Raw genomic sequence first — 19237 nt, 5'->3', positions numbered from 1 at the left:
GTTTAACCACTCCGTAGAACTTAGGGAGGCACACATGAATACCATGAGGGATTGGTACCGGCATCCGGCCAAGCTGCGACAGATATTCCCTAACACTCCCGATAGATGTTGGAGGGGATGTGGGCTACTAGGAGACTTTCAGCATATGTAGTGGGATTGCCCTATCATCCGCCCTTTCTGGGAGGAAATCCTTGCCCAAATTAAGGAGATACTGGGATACCCTATTCCTACCTCGATGGCCACGACCTTACTGGGTCTCCGTGATCCTAGTCTCGAACATCAGACTAGGGCGGACAAGAAGATTATGTGGCTTAGTATCGGGCGGCCAAGCTCACCCTCGCCGCGGCGTGGAAACAGAGGGAGGCCCCAGCCATCTCCCTTTGGCATTCACGCCTTTGGAAGCTACTGAGTTTGGAGAGGATGGCTGACATCTTCCTGGATGATTTTAAGAACTTTGAATTCCGCTGGGGCCCATTAGTCACTTTTCTCTCCAAAGGTCTGCCGTCCGCAGTGTGTCCTGCTAGCGTTAGGGCCCTACACTTATTTCAGCTGTAAACTCCCAACCTTACGTGTCTTGCCTCTTTGTCCTCTGAGAGTCGCTACCACCACTGGGGAGGGGGGGGGGGCTTTTTGTATTTTGTTGTTGTTCATATGAATCCCTCATATCGCTTCTTTCAAGACAACACCCACCAGGGAGCTTGTACGTGGAAGCTCGCCGTTTGACTCAGCATAAACTGGCGGCTGTTAGTTTCGGTCTGGGGCATGTAGGTTTCAGCCGATTGTTATGGGGGCGTCTGCCCTGACTCTCATTGATCCCCCGATCACCTCACAGGCTGTTTGATGCACTTCGCCTACATCAGGAACTGCACCTATTGGAGCGCTACTCTGTATGTTAAGGGCCTGGTTGAAGGGAGCTCTGTCTGATTTCACGTGCTGCGTGTGGGCTGATTTCACTGCTACCCCCTGTGTGAGATGATGTGCGGGATTGTCGCAGTTTTTTCTCGGTGTTTAAAATATCAATAAACATACCTTTGACAAAAAAGAGTTTTAGGCTGGAAACCCTGATGTGATAATCAACATAATGCAGACTGAAGCTACACTGGAAAAGAATATGAGCCCTATTCACAAAAGAGGCAGAAAGGTTTGGGTGGAGATCTTAGACCTGCGCATGAAACTACTTTTCTAACTTTTGTTATTCACCAACATTGCCAGGAGGATGTCTGGAATGCTGTGCCTGGTACAGGTTTCCCGGTGCACTACTTGGTAAGATCGGATAACTTTTTCAGTGGCTGTGCGGAGGTCTCCATAGCAGAGAAAAGTGCACAGGGGTAATTGGATTTGATGTGCACATGCTAATTTTTTTCTCTCTGGGGAAAATATTTTTCTTTGTGATTAAGGAACGATCCCCACATCTCTGCCTAATGTAGTGGTTATCCATTTCCTGGCCCACTGAGAAAGAGGAGTTGCTCCAGCCCTGAGTTAGAATACATCTCCAACCATTTACCAGTTGACAGAGGGTCGGATCAGAGTTCAAGAATAACCACAAGGGTATGGTTGTGGGAATTCCCAAACTTCCAAGGCTAACCATGCCTTGGAACATCCACTCTCCCGCCCCTGGAGAGAGATTTGATGCTGAATAAAGCTCCACACTCAGGGAGGTGATCTCTGTCAGCGTAAATGGGTTTATGCCTGCCTGCAACTAGTCTGTAAATTTGTGGCAGGTGTAAAAAAAAAAGTACAGTTAGCCAAAAGCATTGGTTTGTGGCCAAATTAACCCTGGTGGATATGGTCCACTATATGTTAAGAGGCACTAAATGAAAACAGGTCTTTAAGCCCTGGAAAGTTGTGCAACCATCACATCAAACTCAGCAGAACGAAGAAACTTCACCGTGGCTAGATACCACTAATTAAGAGCCTTCATGAAAGGAATAAGTGCTGCTGAAAAGCAAAACATTGTTGTAGAATCCACAAACCACAGACATACAAACGAGTTGAATATTAGAAATCACGAGGTCGAGGGTAAGAGAAACAAGTCCAACAATGATGTTCTATCTTGGTAAAGGGAGGAAGTGACAACAACAACTGTCAAATTATTACTTGAGTCTTTAGAAACTCAAACTGGCAAAACAACTCACTCCTGGTGCAGAAATAGTACGAGAGACTCGAACACTTTGGAATACTTACTGCATTTTTGTTACCTCACATATATGATGCAACACAAGGACACATGAAAGTTAAAAACAGGGGTAATCTTAAACGGAAGTCCAGTTCTGAGCCAAAGCGTGTATTGACTGTTCCTCCTAAAGGATCCTGCACTGTAACCTCTCACTCTTTTCCTTCATGCTATCTTACTTTGCTACTTAGGCCCCGATTACGAGTAATGAGGAATTCTGTACGGAGATTCCAGGAAGTTGGAATTTCTATTAAAGAGCAGAATCTCCACACAGATTTCCTGCTATTACAAGTTAACCTTCTTGGAATGGGAAATAACTAGGAGGATTTAGATCTAATGAGCAGAATTGCGCATGGAATTCCTGAAGCAGGGGGGTTGTACATATTTACTAACCGCATTAAGCAGGTGGTATGTGCAGGGTCTCCTGTTCGGTACAGGGCTAGGATAAGCTCCCCCTTGCCTTGACAGAGGGTCAGGTCGGGCCAGGGAAGAGGTTCGACTTCAAGGCACACCTTCTCACAATGACTTTACTGTCTGGATTTTTCATTTGGTAAAATAGGGTCCAGCGTTCCAGCACCCGGAAAATCTGGTTGCGGGAACACTGGTAAATTTATAAATTTACGGATCAGAATTGCACATGGAATTCACCTCTGCACAACTTGTAATAGGGGCTTAATGTTCAACTACTTTGCCTTTTTCACTATCTCTAGTTATATGATTGCATCTTAAGTCTGCCTATGTTCTGGTAGTTACTTTTAGGATGGAATGGCTAATTTAAAGCTTGAACTAGTACATCATAAACATATTTAGCGGAAAAGAATTTCTCTTTGTGTGTGGTAAAGGCATACTCACTGAAATGTTAACTTATTTAAAAGAGAAAAGTTAAAATGTAATATACATGCATATTAGTCCTTTGAATCATAAAAGGGACACATCTCACACAGTTCTCAATAGAAAGGATTTATTTTATGGTACACTGCCAATGAAATGAAGAACAGACGTACAGGATTGAGAAAAACACTATGATTTGGTTTTCCTCCAGTACACTGTGGATGCGGAGAAAGCAGATGCAAGTAGGGATGTGCACGTGGAGTAAGCTAATAGTAAAATTGTTTAGGGTTGTCAGAGGGACCCATAGTGATTCAAATAATATAAACTAAAATTCATGCAAGCAAGTCAGCCGATGTGCAAGAGGCTCGATTTTCAAGGTATTCGCAAACAATGACCCTGCACTGTAAATCTTTTCTTGATGCACAATATTACGTCACCATGGAGTGTAATATTGCACATGAGTAAACCCCACTAAAGAGGTGGGGAGTGGATATTCCAAGAAGGTGGGGGGGGGGGGGTGAGGGGGGGTGTCCTTGGAAATTTTGGAACGCACACAAACTTGAGAGCATATGGGTATTCTCAAAAGTTGAACATCGCAGTCTCACCCTGGAAACAGTAAAGAGTAACTCCCTTTGCAGGATGAAGAAGGAAAGGGAATGCCCCTAAGATTTGCAGGGAAAGGGTTTCTCCATGGACAAAAAAAAAAATTTTTTTTTTTACGGAGTTTTATATAGCGCGAACTTGACCTGGTATCGGGTATCAGAGCGCTGTACATAGCACCAGTTGCGTTACATGAGCACACACATTCATTTTTGTTAGGCACGGGGAGATTAAGTGACTTGCCCAGATTCACAGGATGTTCAGCGTCAGTGCTGAGACTCGAACCCGGTTCCCCAGATTCGCGGTCGACCGCCCTAGCCGTCAGGTCAACTCCCCTCTGTGGAGACAAAAAAAAACAAAAAAAATGGGCCACTGCACGAAGGCAGTGACATTTCCCTGTAGGTGACCATGTCACATATACAATTAGGAGTGTGGACATTTCTTCACATTAGTGGAAAAATGAATTAAATTAACTAAAGTTTTTCTTCAGTAGGTTTGGAAACTTGCAACTGTCACAGCTTCCCAGGCACCTCTGCAGCGGCAGTGTCTTTGTGAGGGTGAGGGGGCATTGCCCCACCCCCTGCCCCCCACTCCGCGCCTGCTGCAGTGGTTCTAAACGTAAAAAATAAAATGGCAATGAAATTGCCATTTTATTTTTCACATTTAGTGTGAAGCGGCCTCCAACCGGGAGAACTGGGGGTGTCCTCCTCTGCTGCCGATTGGCAGCATAGAGGACTGGAGGAGCAAGATGGACCCTCTAAAGTACACGTCAGTTCGGCCAGCTCTCTTGAGCCGGCCAAAGTTACGTGTGAACTTTGCAGCTCTCCACTCAGCTGTCTTAGACAGCTGGGTGGGGACCAAGCACAGACCTAGAGGGCCTGAAGGAGCATCCAGATAGGTCGCTCAATCGAATCTGCTTTCATGCTGGTGAGAGTAGCGCCAGGATTGGTTAGTGGAATTTTCTGGAGGCTGGAGCCCGTGGAGCTGACAGAGGAGGAAGTCGGACGTGCAGCAGGCTAGGTAAGTGACTTTCTTTTTTATTATTTGCCACTTGCCTTGCCTGCATGCAAGCAAATTACTTTCCCCTCCTGCTCGCTCCACAGGTGCATATATGTGCCAGCCTCCCCTGCACAGCAGGAAAGATTTCTGAATTCCTAAAAGTCGTAAATCTGCACACATGTGAGGTTATAAACCTACAGGTGCAGATTCACAACTTTGTGATTTGGGTACATCATGTGAAAATATTTCTCACACATATTCAATGTGGATATCTGAAAAAAATACTTGACTGGATTTCACTGGTATAACAAAATGGCCTCCTCCAGAGAGGTGGCCAGGTTATTGAAGAAAATACTAAACTTTTCAATAGATCGAATGGCAATATGATGCATTTTTTTCCTAAGTCTAATGGGTGCACCTAGCAAATGTCCAAGGTGAATATGGAAGACAGATCCACAGAATCCCTTTCCCTGGGTAGTTATGGACATTAACACAGAAGTCACAAATTCTGAAAATGTGTTGAGTATTTTAAAGGACAACTCAGCATTCGATGACTAAAAATCGAGGTTCTGTAAAAAGAACAAAATTAACATTTTTAGAATTTTTTTTACTCAACCTGCAAGTTGTTTATAAAACCCTAAATACATTGCTTTGTATTTGTTTTTAATTCTCATAGTTGACGCCTTCAAGGGATGCTCAATAAAGTGTATATCCAAGAAATTGCAAAACTGCGTTTCGTAATTTTTGTTAGCCAAAAATGTTTAATGGAAAAGAATATAAATCTGATACGTCTCAGGTTCACAGTCTCTCATAGTAGAAGTAACTGGGACACACTAGTCATTTTACATCATCCCAGAGTAAACTCAATTTATATCTTCCTGGGAAGGACTGATGACCACTGGTAATTTTAATCTGGATATCATTAGGTGTTTTCCCAGCAAATAAAAAAGTTCCTCAAACGCCGATGTTCAGATGTAGGCGCTCAGCTGCAAACAACATCTCTGGAATGTCAACTGGTTTCAAAAGCTTGGTGGACATAACAATGACCTGAAATAGAAACAATGATATGCATTATAGTTTATGTTTATTAAGTATGGTAGGACTTTATAATTAGTTACAACAGATGGTTTAAGGATGACAAAGGATTTAATGAGTGCTCTCTTCTATTTAAAAGAATATGGACAATTTTGCATGTTACTCAGGCGCTTTGAAATGTGCTAATAAGTCGACTATGGCACTTCTGAGTATATCGAGCGCAATGAAATGTTGGTTCTTGCTTCTATAATGACTAATAACTGTTTCTTTAAATTCAGTTGATACTTTACGTTTGCCAGCTCATAACATTGTAACAGATTGTTACTTAAATGAATGGGCAGAGTTAGATTGGTTGAAACTCATGCTTGTAAAATGCAAGTCAGAAAGGATGTCAGTAGGAGATTTTAACTCTCTTACTTAGTTAAAATCCAGTTGTTGATCTCTATTTAAGGTATACAAACTCAAAAGGAACAATATACTCTAGGTCACACATTATTTCTTTATTTATTTCTTTATTTTGAAAGTTTTATATAGCGCGAACAAGATCTTTGCAGATATCAGAGCACTTTACAGAGCAGGGATAAAAACAGGAGAGTGAAAACAGGCCATTAGGCATAGCGTAGTTGTAGGTAGTAAGTGGGGTGGGGTAGGTACATGAGGGAGCATAGTAAAACAGGTACATCAAAAATGATAATAGTACAAATAAGTGGGAGCATAGACAGTCAGGTAAGTCAATAATACAAGTAATACAAATAATCAAAGGGATCGAACAGATAATACAGATCGATGCAGAGTCTTTAAAAAATTCACAGTAATAGTTCAAGTATATTTAGCCATGAGGATAGCTTTTACTTCTTTCTTAAAAAGTGTAGTGGAGGAGATGAGCCTGGTTACCAGCAATCTGATTCAATTCACAAAGATGAACTCCTAACTTCTGAAGTGATCCTTCTGTGTTTCCACAGATACTTTTTCTGTTCATTTCCACCCATTTCCTCTCCTATTTCCTGGAAAGTTCTACATGGCTCTACCTTCTTTTATAATTTGCTCAGCATTTTTTGGCCACATCTAAATGAAGTCCTCAGATCATGATGAGTGGGTTTGTCTATCTATGCAGAAAACACCAATCTCTACATCGGTTTCTGTCTAAGAACCTTAACTCAATTCAGTGATGCATATATTGGAACATTATATTCCTCAACTTTGTGGTTACAGAAATCCTCACAATTCAACTGTTCTCCTTTTTGATAATCGGAACCTGCTACATCAGAAACAGTTTAAGCTTAATTAAACACATCTTTCCAGTACTTCAAAAGCTTTATTAACAGCTGCCTTATTTATAGTATCATGAGACCTGAACAGGCCAAACCCCTCCAGACGGCTACACAAGCAACCCCAGAAAGGTTTCAGCCTACTTAAGCCTCGCTAGTGAGATATAGTTTGAGTCCTCCTGCACTGGGAGCACAGACACCACATCTGGGTATTCATATCACACTTTAAAAAACTTTATTTACCAGTTTCACAGTTAAATACAATGTTGTTTCCAGCTCGAGTTCAACAATGTTTTCAGCATTACCCTTTATACAACTTTCATGACTGCAAAACATTATACAATACTCCACACAACTATGCACTTTTGATTAGCAATGAGTTTCTCACATAATGTCGTCACTGGGCCAACCACATCCCAAACTGCCTATATCTGTATCATCATTAAATCACCTTGCGAGTAACAGTAGCGCACTTATTTGGTGTTGTCAAGTGATGTTCTTGGAGATCAGCGTCCTGAGAGTCAGCCAATACCCGCAGGAACCAACCCGCTATTTGGCCGTGCTTTAGGCTGTGATTGTGTCGTGGCTGTGTATTGATTAAAAGTGCCCCAAATATCCCGCGGACAAGACCTACTGGGTAGTGTGGGAGCATATAAATCGTAGTTAAGGTTGCAATATGTTAGGCTGTGTAGCCAGTCTTTGCGCTTCGGCACATCCTTCCACCCCCATTTTAGTGCAACCTCCCTTTTTGCAAGTAGGAGCCCCAGTGCCGTGAACCTCCGGATCGATTTGGGTATGTTTTTAACATATCCCAATAAGGCTATGGTCGGTGTGGGATCAATATCAAAACCAATCATGTCCCCCAATGTGTGGAATGTGTCGGTCCAGAAGCTGCTAAACTTAGGGCAGGTCCAAGTCAGATGTGCAAAGTCTGCATGTGGGGCCTTGCATTTGAGGCAGCAATGGGACCTGGCCGGGTCTATTTTGTGTGACATCTCGGGTGTGATGTAAATTCGCCATAGGAACTTGAAGTGAATAAGCTTGTGCCTGCTGTTCAAGGACACTTCTTTCATTTGCAAGCAACAAGCGGCCCACTGGTCGTAGGATGACCCAGGTCCGCCTCCCACGCAGTCCGTAGATTGGTGTCATGAACAGGAACTATGTCTACGCAGGCACTATATAGTTTAGAAACCAAATGTTCCCCTGTGCTACTGTCTAGTACAATGTTAAGGGGGCGAGTGGGGTGGGTTCGACAGGAAAGCCGGGAATCCTAGCTTTTAAAGCAGCACGCATGCGGGCAAGCACAAACCTGTCCATAAATGAAGCTTCATGAAACTTGCTTCCATCAGAGACTGAGAAGGCCAGGCCCTCAAAGTAAAAATCGCTTATTTTTGTCATGTCGAATTTAGTTAGCGTGTGTTGCACTATTCTTTCCCCAGTTATCAGTATCCATCGGTTGTTTGGAAGCGGTAGGCTTGGAGAATACATACTCGGGTATCCCAGCAGCCTGAGCAGTTTTTGCCAAACCCAACTGGTGGTGGACACCGTCTGGATGTCTAGGGGATCACGTGGGTAGCCCTGCGGCAACACCGTGCTCAAGGAGTCCGAAAGGACTAGATCTGCTTCAAGTCTTAAATAGGGGAACCTGGCGTCAGGATGGTACCAGAAGTTAGCATAACCGCACTGCGTGCTCAAATAATATAACTGAAGTGGTGGAACTCCCAATCCACCCCTATGGTATGGGAGGGTCATGACCTCCCAACAAACCCTAGGTTGCTTGCCACCCCAAGTCAGCCGAATAAGCTGGGTATTGACGGTTTTGAAATCGCGATTTGTCAGTGGGATAGGTTGTTGCAGGGTTTCTGTTCTCACACAGAACTGTGCACAGAGGAGTGGAACCTCGGTAAATTAGGGTGTCCCAAAACTCACCTTAGTATCCAACTCACCCCTTACCAAGCTAGCTACAGTGTCTCATTGGACATATCAAACTCCCAATGTTTAGACAAACCAGAACATGAACTTACTGTACCTCAGGGTACGTGGAACTCATGAACACTCTTTCGTTATATTATCATTACAAACCAGAACATGGAGTAAAGAAGACACATGTGCATTTGAAATGTTTATTTACTAATGCCGTCTTCTCAGGCGCAGTATCTTAGATAATACAAGTATACTTATTATCAGTAGCAAAATTACCAGCATAGTTACTAAGGCATAAAAGGCGAATGGTGACAGCATGTTAACATGCTGTAATGAATAAGAGTTAACAACACTTATATCTCACCCTCCCTAACACATATATTATATTATTAGCTAAGAAGGTCTCTTTGGGTTGTTTTAGGGCGGGCCCATACCTTAGTGTCCTAGCATGAAGGAATCACATCAGCATACACCAGCTCTCTCTGCATGTGCATCGCATCAAGTGTCCTCTATGTGCCTCGTGCAAAGCAATATCAATCCCGCCTGAAACCAGAGTTGGCAAAGGCTGCACTTGTGTTATGACTATGAAGGCGTAGAGATCAGACCTCATAACAATTCCATATCGTGTTGTTCCTGAAACTTCAGCACTCTTCGTGCAGACATAGTTTATTAAGCAAAGCTGATACCAGAGCAATAACATATTATTCTCACATAAACCACGGCAAACTACTAGGTTGAAAGCTAAGTCAACAATTAAGTGTCGTGTGCAGAAGTTGCAAGAAAGAAAAATGGCGTTTAAACCTCAAATGTACCTATGCTAACTTAACACGATATAAGGATATACAGGAGCTATATGACACCCCCCCATGATCCGTGAACGGACGAAATATGATAACAGAAGTGCCATCACATGAGAGCAGAACTCAACAGTATGCGAGAATGAATCAAAACTAAACTGTAAAAAGTAATGCTAAAAAATAGCCCAAAAATATAACATGGCTCAAGCCAATAGGCAAAGAAAAATAAAAAGTTATTGACAAATAAGCCAATAAAAGTAATGAAATGCTATTGATCAGCACGTCAATCCGAGGCAGTGTCTATGATAAAACTGTATAAGAAAAGTAAGCAGCAACAGCCTCTAATAGGAAATCACTGTCCTCATCCGAAAATAGTTCAGCCATCCAATTTAAAAGTTGAAAGGAACATACGTGTTCTCCTAGCACCGGATCCTCTATAACCATCAGAGGACAGCTCGGTGGGTTTTCAAGAAAACTTTGTTCCAAGAAAGTCTGTGCTGCCGACAATATATCGCAGGGACCCATTAGTCCATGCGCCACTGCTAAGGCCATAATCCTCTCGTCAGAACAAACCAACTCGTGAGCAATGATAGGACTCATCAGCTGATTAAAATCGACGTCAGGAGAAACCGGTCCGCAGAGACACAAATCAATGGCCCAATGGAAATCACAGGTCAGGCAGTGAAATACAGGCTGGACACAGGTGAAGTAGGAGAATCGAAAAGATAATCCATATGCCGAGCTCAAAATCGCCAGCGGCAGTGTGCCATAATATTCAAGCATGCGGTTGCGAAACCGCGTCAGTAGCTGTTGCGCGGGGTCTTGCACAGGAAGGACATCCATATTTAAAAAGACAAAAAACCACTAGTGCGCCAGCCGCTAATGCAAGTAAAAACGGGAACCCTCCAAACAAGGATGAAAAAATAGAATGGAAGAAAGCAGGGACGACTCCAAAAATCTTTTCAAATGAAGTCACGAGACCACTGCTAACAACTTTAAAAAAATGTGCTAGGCCTTTTGTGGAGGATGCGTTAAAGATAGTGCGAACCATAGCTCCGAAATGCAGAGGCAAATCAGTATTCAAAAGAGCCTGAACCTCTGTACGGGTGTTTGCAATATGAAGCACGAAAGTTTCACGGGCCGAGCTCAAGGCCACCTCTTTCTGGGACAAAAGAGCCCTTATTCTTGCCATGCCGCTGAATTCTGCTCCCAAGGTTGGTATCTGTGGCCAGATGGAAGACTCCCTATGTTCACGTGTGGGAGGGTAAAGCACATTTCTGCAGCAAATAACCCGCTCACTTACTGTAACTATGAAAGCTATACCTTTAATTAACCCACAACAGTTTTCATTATTGAGCATCAAATAACTACCATTCTCTAATAATTTAAACGTGGGGATGATAGCAGGAACTGGCGTGCCTTGTAAAACGCAAGCCATATTGGGTCGGTCCTTGTTGCATGAACCGTGTAACTGTATGTGTCTACACATTAAAGAATGATCTGGCGTCTCAGTGCACTCCTCCCCTGTAAGATAAACTTCCTGGTCATCCTTAAAACATCTGTATGTGTATGGGAGTGACCAGACTTCATGAAGGAAACCGCTACCTAATGGCTCATAACGACCTATTGGTACATATTTCATGCAATTTGAAAACTTATATAAAGCAAAAGGCAGCATTATTAAACCGTGGATAAGCCACGTTGCAGCAGTGGCTTCAGCCACGGAAAAAGGTAAAGATTCTAACCTTTCAATATGTAACATAGAAAAGGAGGCATCACGCATTGAAAGTAAGCGTTGTTTGTCAGTCAAATTAAACGGTGCAAATAAAGAAGAAACGTTCATGTATCCCCAGGGAACCTTACCCATTTTCAGTGTTTGAAGGGTCCATGCAAACTGCATGATTGATCGTAATTGATTTTGACCATGGTATAATACTGACACTTCATCATGTACAATATCGACGACTGACGACACAATATTATCCAATGTGTAAATTCTAGAGGAAAGCACATTAATGCTATTGTCGACAACTGCAAGCACTTTCTCAAGATTTGCTTGATCAATAGCCCTAAGGCGTGTAGCAGCCTCCATCTGTGATAGCTTCCAAATTTCATTGTAAACCCCGTATAACCACCTTTTCGACCTGCCACTAGCCGGGCCTTTAATGAAATCATTCAAGTCCACGTCTGCATTTAGTTTAGAAAGGTGATTCTTAACCGCAGGTAAAGTTGAATGTTTCAGCCAGTTTTGACACAATTTGCCTACAGAATACGAGGTGACAGTATGACCTAAGTCAAATCGGGGATCAGATCTAACAGTTTTAAAGCCGTCAGTTAAATTCAAAAATCTATGTTGGCAAGAATCAGCACTACGGTGCCAAAGCAGCCAACCCTTAGGATTCACACTGGAAATGTTAAAGGAGGAATTAAGAAGTAGAGTCTGCAAGTCTCTAATGGACAACCGAGTAAAATTACTCCAACCAACATATTCCTCCAACTCCGGGAAAGAAGGTGCGTTTAATTTTTTAGAAGTAGCCAATCCAAAGCATGTGGTCTGGGAAATTGTTTCATTCAGAAAAAACATATGATTCGGGATGAGACATGCACGGTGCAAAGCCTCAGTGCCTTGTACCTGCCAGGCCCTCGAACCCCAAACTGATTTAAGGTCTATTGTATCCTTCCATAACTCATAGCCTCCAGAAACTAATTGATCAAGGAAGGACTCGGAATACAACAATTTAGTATCGGTAAGTCTAACCTTGGACATAGGCATTTTTCGAAACCTAAAATAAAAGGACTCAGGATTGGACTGATTAAAGTCAGTGAAGTAAGAATACTTTCTCAGAAATGTTTCAGAACTTCCCTGATGAGGCGCTGGGCAATGTTCCCACTGTGTAAAGTTAACAGTATCCCTCCTGGATGATGATTTGTGTAAGAAGTGATTGCCATAATTTTGGTAACAGAATAATTCACCATAATTAGCAGAATCTAAATATAAATCCTCAGCATCAAATGCAGCATAGTATTGCAAATCAGAAAATAAACTTTCTACAGCATTGACATCCCAGTCATCAGAACGAATGTTTTGTTTCACCACATCCCCCATATTCACTCTAAGTACATTAGGGACATTAACGACTTCCGTTGGGCCATGAATCTGAAACCGAACTGCATCCCTCACGATTCCATCAAGGACAGGCCATGCCGTGATGTTAACCAAAGTCAAGTCTCTTTTTAATCTGAGTGTAGAATGTGAAGAGGAAAGTGGGGCCAAAGTTCCATTTAAATGAGTAATGCAAGTTCTCTCCTCGACATAGTGTCCATTCATAATTCGAAAAAAATAAAACACAAAACCAATTGACATAAAAAGGTAAACTGAAAAAAGGACCAGCCAAATGTATGTCCAAGGAGGTATCAAAAAATGTTTTTTAAACAGGCTAGCATAAACTGCAATTTGAGAGGGTTTTTTCGAGGCAAGGGAAGCAGAGTCAAATGAAAATCTGGATTCCGTGGCTAAACGAGCTTGCAGGTCAGGCATGCACAAATCAGTGGGGTAGGTGTAGTCCAACTCATCAACGTTAGTTCCGGGTAAATTATTTAATAATGGACTGGAAACAGCAGGTAATTCGATGGCCACTTCAGGTTCAATATTAGAAGCAGTGGGCATAACTGAATTTCTCACAATGGAAGGACAGGAAACAGCCGGTGTCATGCTAAGAAGAATCGGCCACTCTGTGTATCTTGACATTGTCAATTGAAATAAACCTGTTTTCCTTACGACCAGGAAGTGGTGGTAAAATCACTGTTCTTGTGCCCTTCACTCCAAGGACGGGAACCGGAGCTCGATAGGAAGGACCAAATTCTTTCTTGTTATCGATCTTCTCTCGAACCAGTTCGCCAACCTGGGGTAACCAGCCAGCTACCGGGATCTGCAACGCATCATCCGACGTGGAGGGCAAATGTTCCTTTGCAAGACTGTCTCTGGTCTTTTGTAGATTCTGTAAAACATTGCAATGTTCATCTGCGTCAAAGCAAGTGGCGCGAACCACCAAGTCTAGACCGTCAAGGTCAGGGACGTACATCTTGATGCCAAAGAGCATCTCGTATGGGGTCCGCCCACCCAGAGACCTTCTAGGGAGATTATTAAGAGCACGCTGCACGCCATAGAGGTGAGCCAGCCAGTTTCTGCCAGTGCCTATAACTCGGGCTGTCAAAGATTGCTTTAAATCACGGTTCATTCGCTCAACTACACTGTTACCCTCAGGTCTGTAGGGAGACGAAAACTTGACTTGGACCCCCAACGAAGTCATGGCATCCTTGTACGCCTTAGAGGCGAAAGCCGGACCCTGATCCGAATGGAAGGTACCACAGGCAAAAATCCCTATAAAGACACGCAAATCTCTAATGACAGTCCGTGAATCAGCGCTGCGATGTGGCCATACCCACACAAAGCGTGTGCATGAGTCAACTGCTACTAAGATGTACTTATACGCAGTATCAGATGAAAAAGGACCGCAGTGATCTAAATAAACACAACCTAGCGGTTTATTAGAAATGTACAACTGAGTCTGTGGCGGACGCGTAGCAGTCGAAGGTTTAATCTGCTGGCATATGTCACAAAGAAGGACATAATCACGCGTCTGTTTGTACAGTCCCCGCCACCAGAAACGTAGTTGTAATTGAGTTACAGTGGCCGAGACGCCCGCATGCGCAGACGCCACACCTTCATGCGCCGCTGTAATCAAGTCTGCTCTGCGATCCGAGTTGGGAATCAGCCGTTCCCCAACGTCAGGAATTGTCACAAAAGGAACCTTTTCAGGACTTAAGTGGTATTTGTACTTCGAAGGGAATCCCGCAGGATGTTTACTTCCCTTCTCAGAGGCAGCAACTGCCGCCAAGATGTCGCTATCAATCTTGGTTCTTGATCTAGTAACCGCTGCAACTAAGTATGTAGATACTGCTGATCTCGCTGCTTCATCAGCAAGCGAATTGCCAACAGCGTGTACTCCCACGCGCTGATGACCGAGAGTATGAATCACATAAACGAGTGGCAACATAGCCTTAAGCTCTGCCACTCGAACCCAGATCATTTTATGTTTTATTGTGCTACCCTTGGAATCACGAAAATCATTCTGAAGCCAAAAGAACAAGTTCTCATTGTAAGACTGGACACAGTAATAAGAATCACTCACAATCAGAGTAGTAACACTTGGATCTGCGTACTCCAACGCTAGTAAAAGAGCACGAAGCTCAGCCAATTGTGCAGTGCAATCGCCAAGGGGCAAGTTGTGTACTTCCCTGGAAATGAACTCATCGTTCAACATAGCACCCACCACAATAGCGCATGCGGAAACGTAGGCATGTTTAGAGCCATGCGCAACCTGCGCCGACCCATCAGTGTAAATGATGCAATGGAAGTCCTCCAAAGGTCGCATAGCCAGAGGAGCAGGATGAACGAACTCATACTGCAAGAACTCTTGCGACCGTAAGGAAGCGTCAAAAATGAACGTGACATCCGTGGATGTCAATGACGCAGCCCATTGAATCCACCGAGGGTGCAAAGCTTTTGAATTCGGTACACTGGCTTTCGTGACTGCCTCCAAATGAGGACAGGGTGTTACCACTAACATGCGCTTCCCCTGTGACAGAGCACGTTCTTTAAGAATCGCCATCTGTACTGCTGTTAAAACTTTCTCCACAGTGGGAAACCGCAATTCAGCCGAAGTGTACAAGTGTGACTTGTAAGCAATAGGCACTGTGTCTCCTTCATTAAAAGTCAGGTACGTGAAACCCACCGTCCCCGGGATTATTCTTATCACCAGGTTGGTGTGGTTATCACGAGTCAGTAAGTATTTAGAAGCGAGCAGATCAGCCTGCAAGGATTGCAAAATGGCTGAATGCTCAGGCAGCCAGCATGATTTTGAGAAAGTAGGTTGTATTAATGCATACAACGGCTTGATACGCTGGGCATATTCCGGAATGTATGTCCTTCCGAAATTCAAAAAGCCCAGTAAAGATTGTAATTTTTTCAGTGTTGTAGGTGCGCGCAATTGTGCGCACTTCTCTAAGAAGTGAGGAGCTAAACCTCTACCTTCATTGTTGAGCTCATAGCCCAAAAACAACACCGTGTGTTCAGCAATGTGCGATTTTGCAAAGTTAAACTTGTAACCCATGTCAGCGAAGTTGCAAATTACAGAATTTACACGACACAGATGCTCCCAAATATCGTCGTCTGTGAGATATATGTCATCCCAGGGCCGGCGCTAGGCATGGGCAGCGTGGGCGGCTGCACAGGGCCTCGCGCTCAGCCCACCAGCATGGGGCCACGCACTACTGATGTGTCCTGTTGTTTCCCTGGTGGCGATCTATTTTAAAAAAAAGGTGTCGCCTTGCAATTAAGGTCCATTGGAGGGGGCCCCCTCCCTGGGCCTCTCAGGGATGGTGTCTGTCTGGAGGCAGAGTGGAGGGAGATGCTCCCTCAATTGCAAGGAGACCATTCACAGACACTGTGGGGGGCCCATTGTCCATCATTTTGGCGCCCCCACAGTTTTAACTTTTAGACTACAATCAATTCTCACACCTATCAGGCTGAAGGTGTGAGAAATGCTTGTGGAGTAAAAGATAAAACTGTGGGGGCGCAAAAATGCTGGACAATGGGCCCCCCACAGTGTCTGTGAATGGTCTCCTTGCAGGGGGCCACTTATCTAAATTAGAGGGGGCCTCGCACGTTGCCTTTTAGCCCAGGGCCACGCAAATCCTAGGACCGGCCCTGTGTCATCCACATACGAAAAAGCATCAGGGTCGAGTGCCTCCAGAATAGAGACAATGCGAGCGGTAAATATACCAGGACTATTCTTATAGCTCATTGGAAGACGCCAGAATTGTTTTTGGACTCCAGCGCTCGTAAAACTGGTCCATTGGGAGCTAAAGCTGTCCAATCTGTGGGCATAAAAACCATTGGATATGTCAAGCGTTGTCTTGAAACGCTTACGCACGAGACTATCCACAAGGGCAGAGCCGTGGGTATTCTGTACAGCACAGTTACGGCAATGCGAGTTTAAATGCCGGTAATCCAAAACCAAACGATATGATCCGTCAGGTTTGTTCACAGTAAAAAGGGGATTATTCATCGGTGACACACACGTTTCAATAACTCCCTGATATTCCAATTGTTCAAGGATTTCCGCGACGGAAGATTTAGCTTCACGCCGAATGGGATATTGAGGTTGAGGCTGCGGCTGAGACCGCAACGGAATTTCGTGGCAAGGCGACAATCTATCCCAACCACATTGGTTACGGTACAGAGCCGGCGCGAGAGCCCGAGCCCACTCTTCTGCAAAATGCTGCGCATGCTCTTTCGAGACAGTGTTCGCGAAACTGGGTAGGATCACCTCCTCCCCTCGCAGCGCCGCGAGCACAAAAGGTGGGGGCCAGTCAGCCTCCGAAAGTAAAATATCATATGTAGAAGACAGATTCTCCCAAAATACACCTTTAACGGTACGCTGTATGTCACCTTCAATTAACAGGACAATTTCATATAGTCTTTCAGGGGGAGCAAGTCTCGTATCCGCTGTTTCTATCACAACGTAGACATCAGTCGCTGTCACCCTCAGTAGTGGACGCAGCGCCTCTCTGACTATGGTTATCTCCGCCGCGCTGTCCAGCAAGGTCAGAGCCCACGTCAGATTCCGAAGCCGCGTTCTCACTATCTGTGGCATATCGATGCGCTGTTAAGGCTGCGACTTTCTTTTTCGCAAACTGCGGTCTCTTAGGCGTAGAATCCTCCTGCTTCCAAGCGCCTTCTGTCTGGCGGGGCTGGCCACGTCCCTGTTGGCCACCACGTCCCCGTTCGCCTCCTCCTCCACCGGTCTTCTGGGCCGATGAGTCCTGCAAGGAACGAGGAGAGCGTTGATCAGAAACCTGAAATCGATCAGGTGATTTAATCATCGCGCGATCGCGCAAATCATAAACTTTCTCAGACGGCGCAGGGACTTGTGTTGCAGGATAAGATTCCTGCGTTTGCTGCTGTTGCTTCCCCTGTTTCTGTTTCTGAGGCCAATTTTGCTTTTTGGACTTTGGTTGTACATCTGCCGCAGCAGATTGCACTTGTGGTTGTTTTTTATCCTTAACCGCGAAATACTTTAAGCCCTTGCTTGTGCGACCGATAGTTTTGTAAGCGGCCACCACAATCTTCGCTAACTGGCGGGGCTTTTCGGCATCGGGTAACGCTGCCAGCGCATTAAAAACCTGGAAGTTCACCGCATCTCCCTTGATGTTGGAGAGTATGAGATCACTCACAATCTCAAAAGAACCACACAGGCGCATACCCAATTCAACCGCTGCCTCAGGACCGTGATCATCCTGAACACGTTTTATGATCGTAGGCAGTACAGCCATAGATGGGGTGCCGAAGCACCTCGCATAAACAGCCGCAAAAGTCTTACCCCAGCTTTCACAGTCAACGAGTTCGGGAGTGATATCCTTAGGTAAAGTAATCGTCAACATTCTATGTTTGTCAGCAGGAGAAGAATTGGGAAACACGGCTTCCAGTTGGTCAAATTTCTCGGCCAACCAAAAAGGAAAATCATCTTTATTATCAGGGCGTTTACCAAAAACAGAATTTACCATAACTGGATTAAGCCGTAAACCACCACGTTCCGTTTGAGCGGCCGGACCCCCCGGGGGACCACCCGGGAGATGACGACCAATGTATTGAACCAATGCACGAATCACGGAAATGGAGACTACATGTAGCCTGTGAATTTCTGCAAGGGTACAAGCCCCGTGATTCGGGTGCGGGGTAAAACCACCCAACGCAGGCCAGTTTGTACCTGGAATTGAGAGTGGACCTAACCTCGCAGCGGACAAAGAGTGGGGGAGGGCGCCATCAAACCAAACGCGATGCTGCCAATGATCAATAGGTATTTCCAGTGCCCTGTACGGTGTATATTCAGCCGGGACAGCTGAGGCGGTGTAGGAGTGGAACAACCCAGAAGTTGCGTCCACTGCCGGAAACGTAACCCAAGAGTAAAACAACTCGTAAGGGAACGCCGGATCCGCACACACCACTAAAACCACAGCCATCCCATCCACCGGTACCTGGTACGTCTGAAGATGGTTGCGCACCGCCACGCGACTATGTTGCGCAATGGCCACCGCCGCCATGACTACACTGGAAACAAGAAAACACAAAGAATACTTTGTAGCACAACTGGGTAGTAATTCAAAGAAACCGTTTGAGAAAGAATCAAGCTTGAAAAAGACCTATTACCATAAATAGGTAGGTTTCACCGACACCCCGTTTTCCGGAAACGGATGTGAAGGGGTTAAGGTTCGAACGATATACTACTCGAGTGTCATGATATAAGACCACCGAAACCGTTGGGCGCCATGTTGCAGGGTTTCTGTTCTCACACAGAACTGTGCACAGAGGAGTGGAACCTCGGTAAATTAGGGTGTCCCAAAACTCACCTTAGTATCCAACTCACCCCTTACCAAGCTAGCTACAGTGTCTCATTGGACATATCAAACTCCCAATGTTTAGACAAACCAGAACATGAACTTACTGTACCTCAGGGTACGTGGAACTCATGAACACTCTTTCGTTATAT

General features: G+C 44.6%; 1 protein-coding gene across 1 annotated transcript in view; it reads right to left on the bottom strand.

Annotated features, from left to right (window-relative positions):
• Positions 1-5109: 5109 nt before the first annotated feature.
• Positions 5110-19237, bottom strand: part of SCFD2 (sec1 family domain containing 2) — a 1965980-nt gene continuing 1951852 nt past the window's right edge. Inside the window, exon 9 of the mRNA XM_078678196.1 lies at positions 5110-5650. Coding sequence (XP_078534322.1) covers positions 5558-5650 — 93 coding nt within the window. The 3' untranslated portion in view covers positions 5110-5557. The remainder of the gene's footprint in view (positions 5651-19237) is intronic.

Source organism: Lissotriton helveticus, chromosome 2_2, assembly GCF_964261635.1.
Source record: "Lissotriton helveticus chromosome 2_2, aLisHel1.1, whole genome shotgun sequence".
Lineage (NCBI taxonomy): Eukaryota > Metazoa > Chordata > Amphibia > Caudata > Salamandridae > Lissotriton > Lissotriton helveticus.
This window is presented reverse-complemented; position numbering and strand designations above follow the sequence as displayed.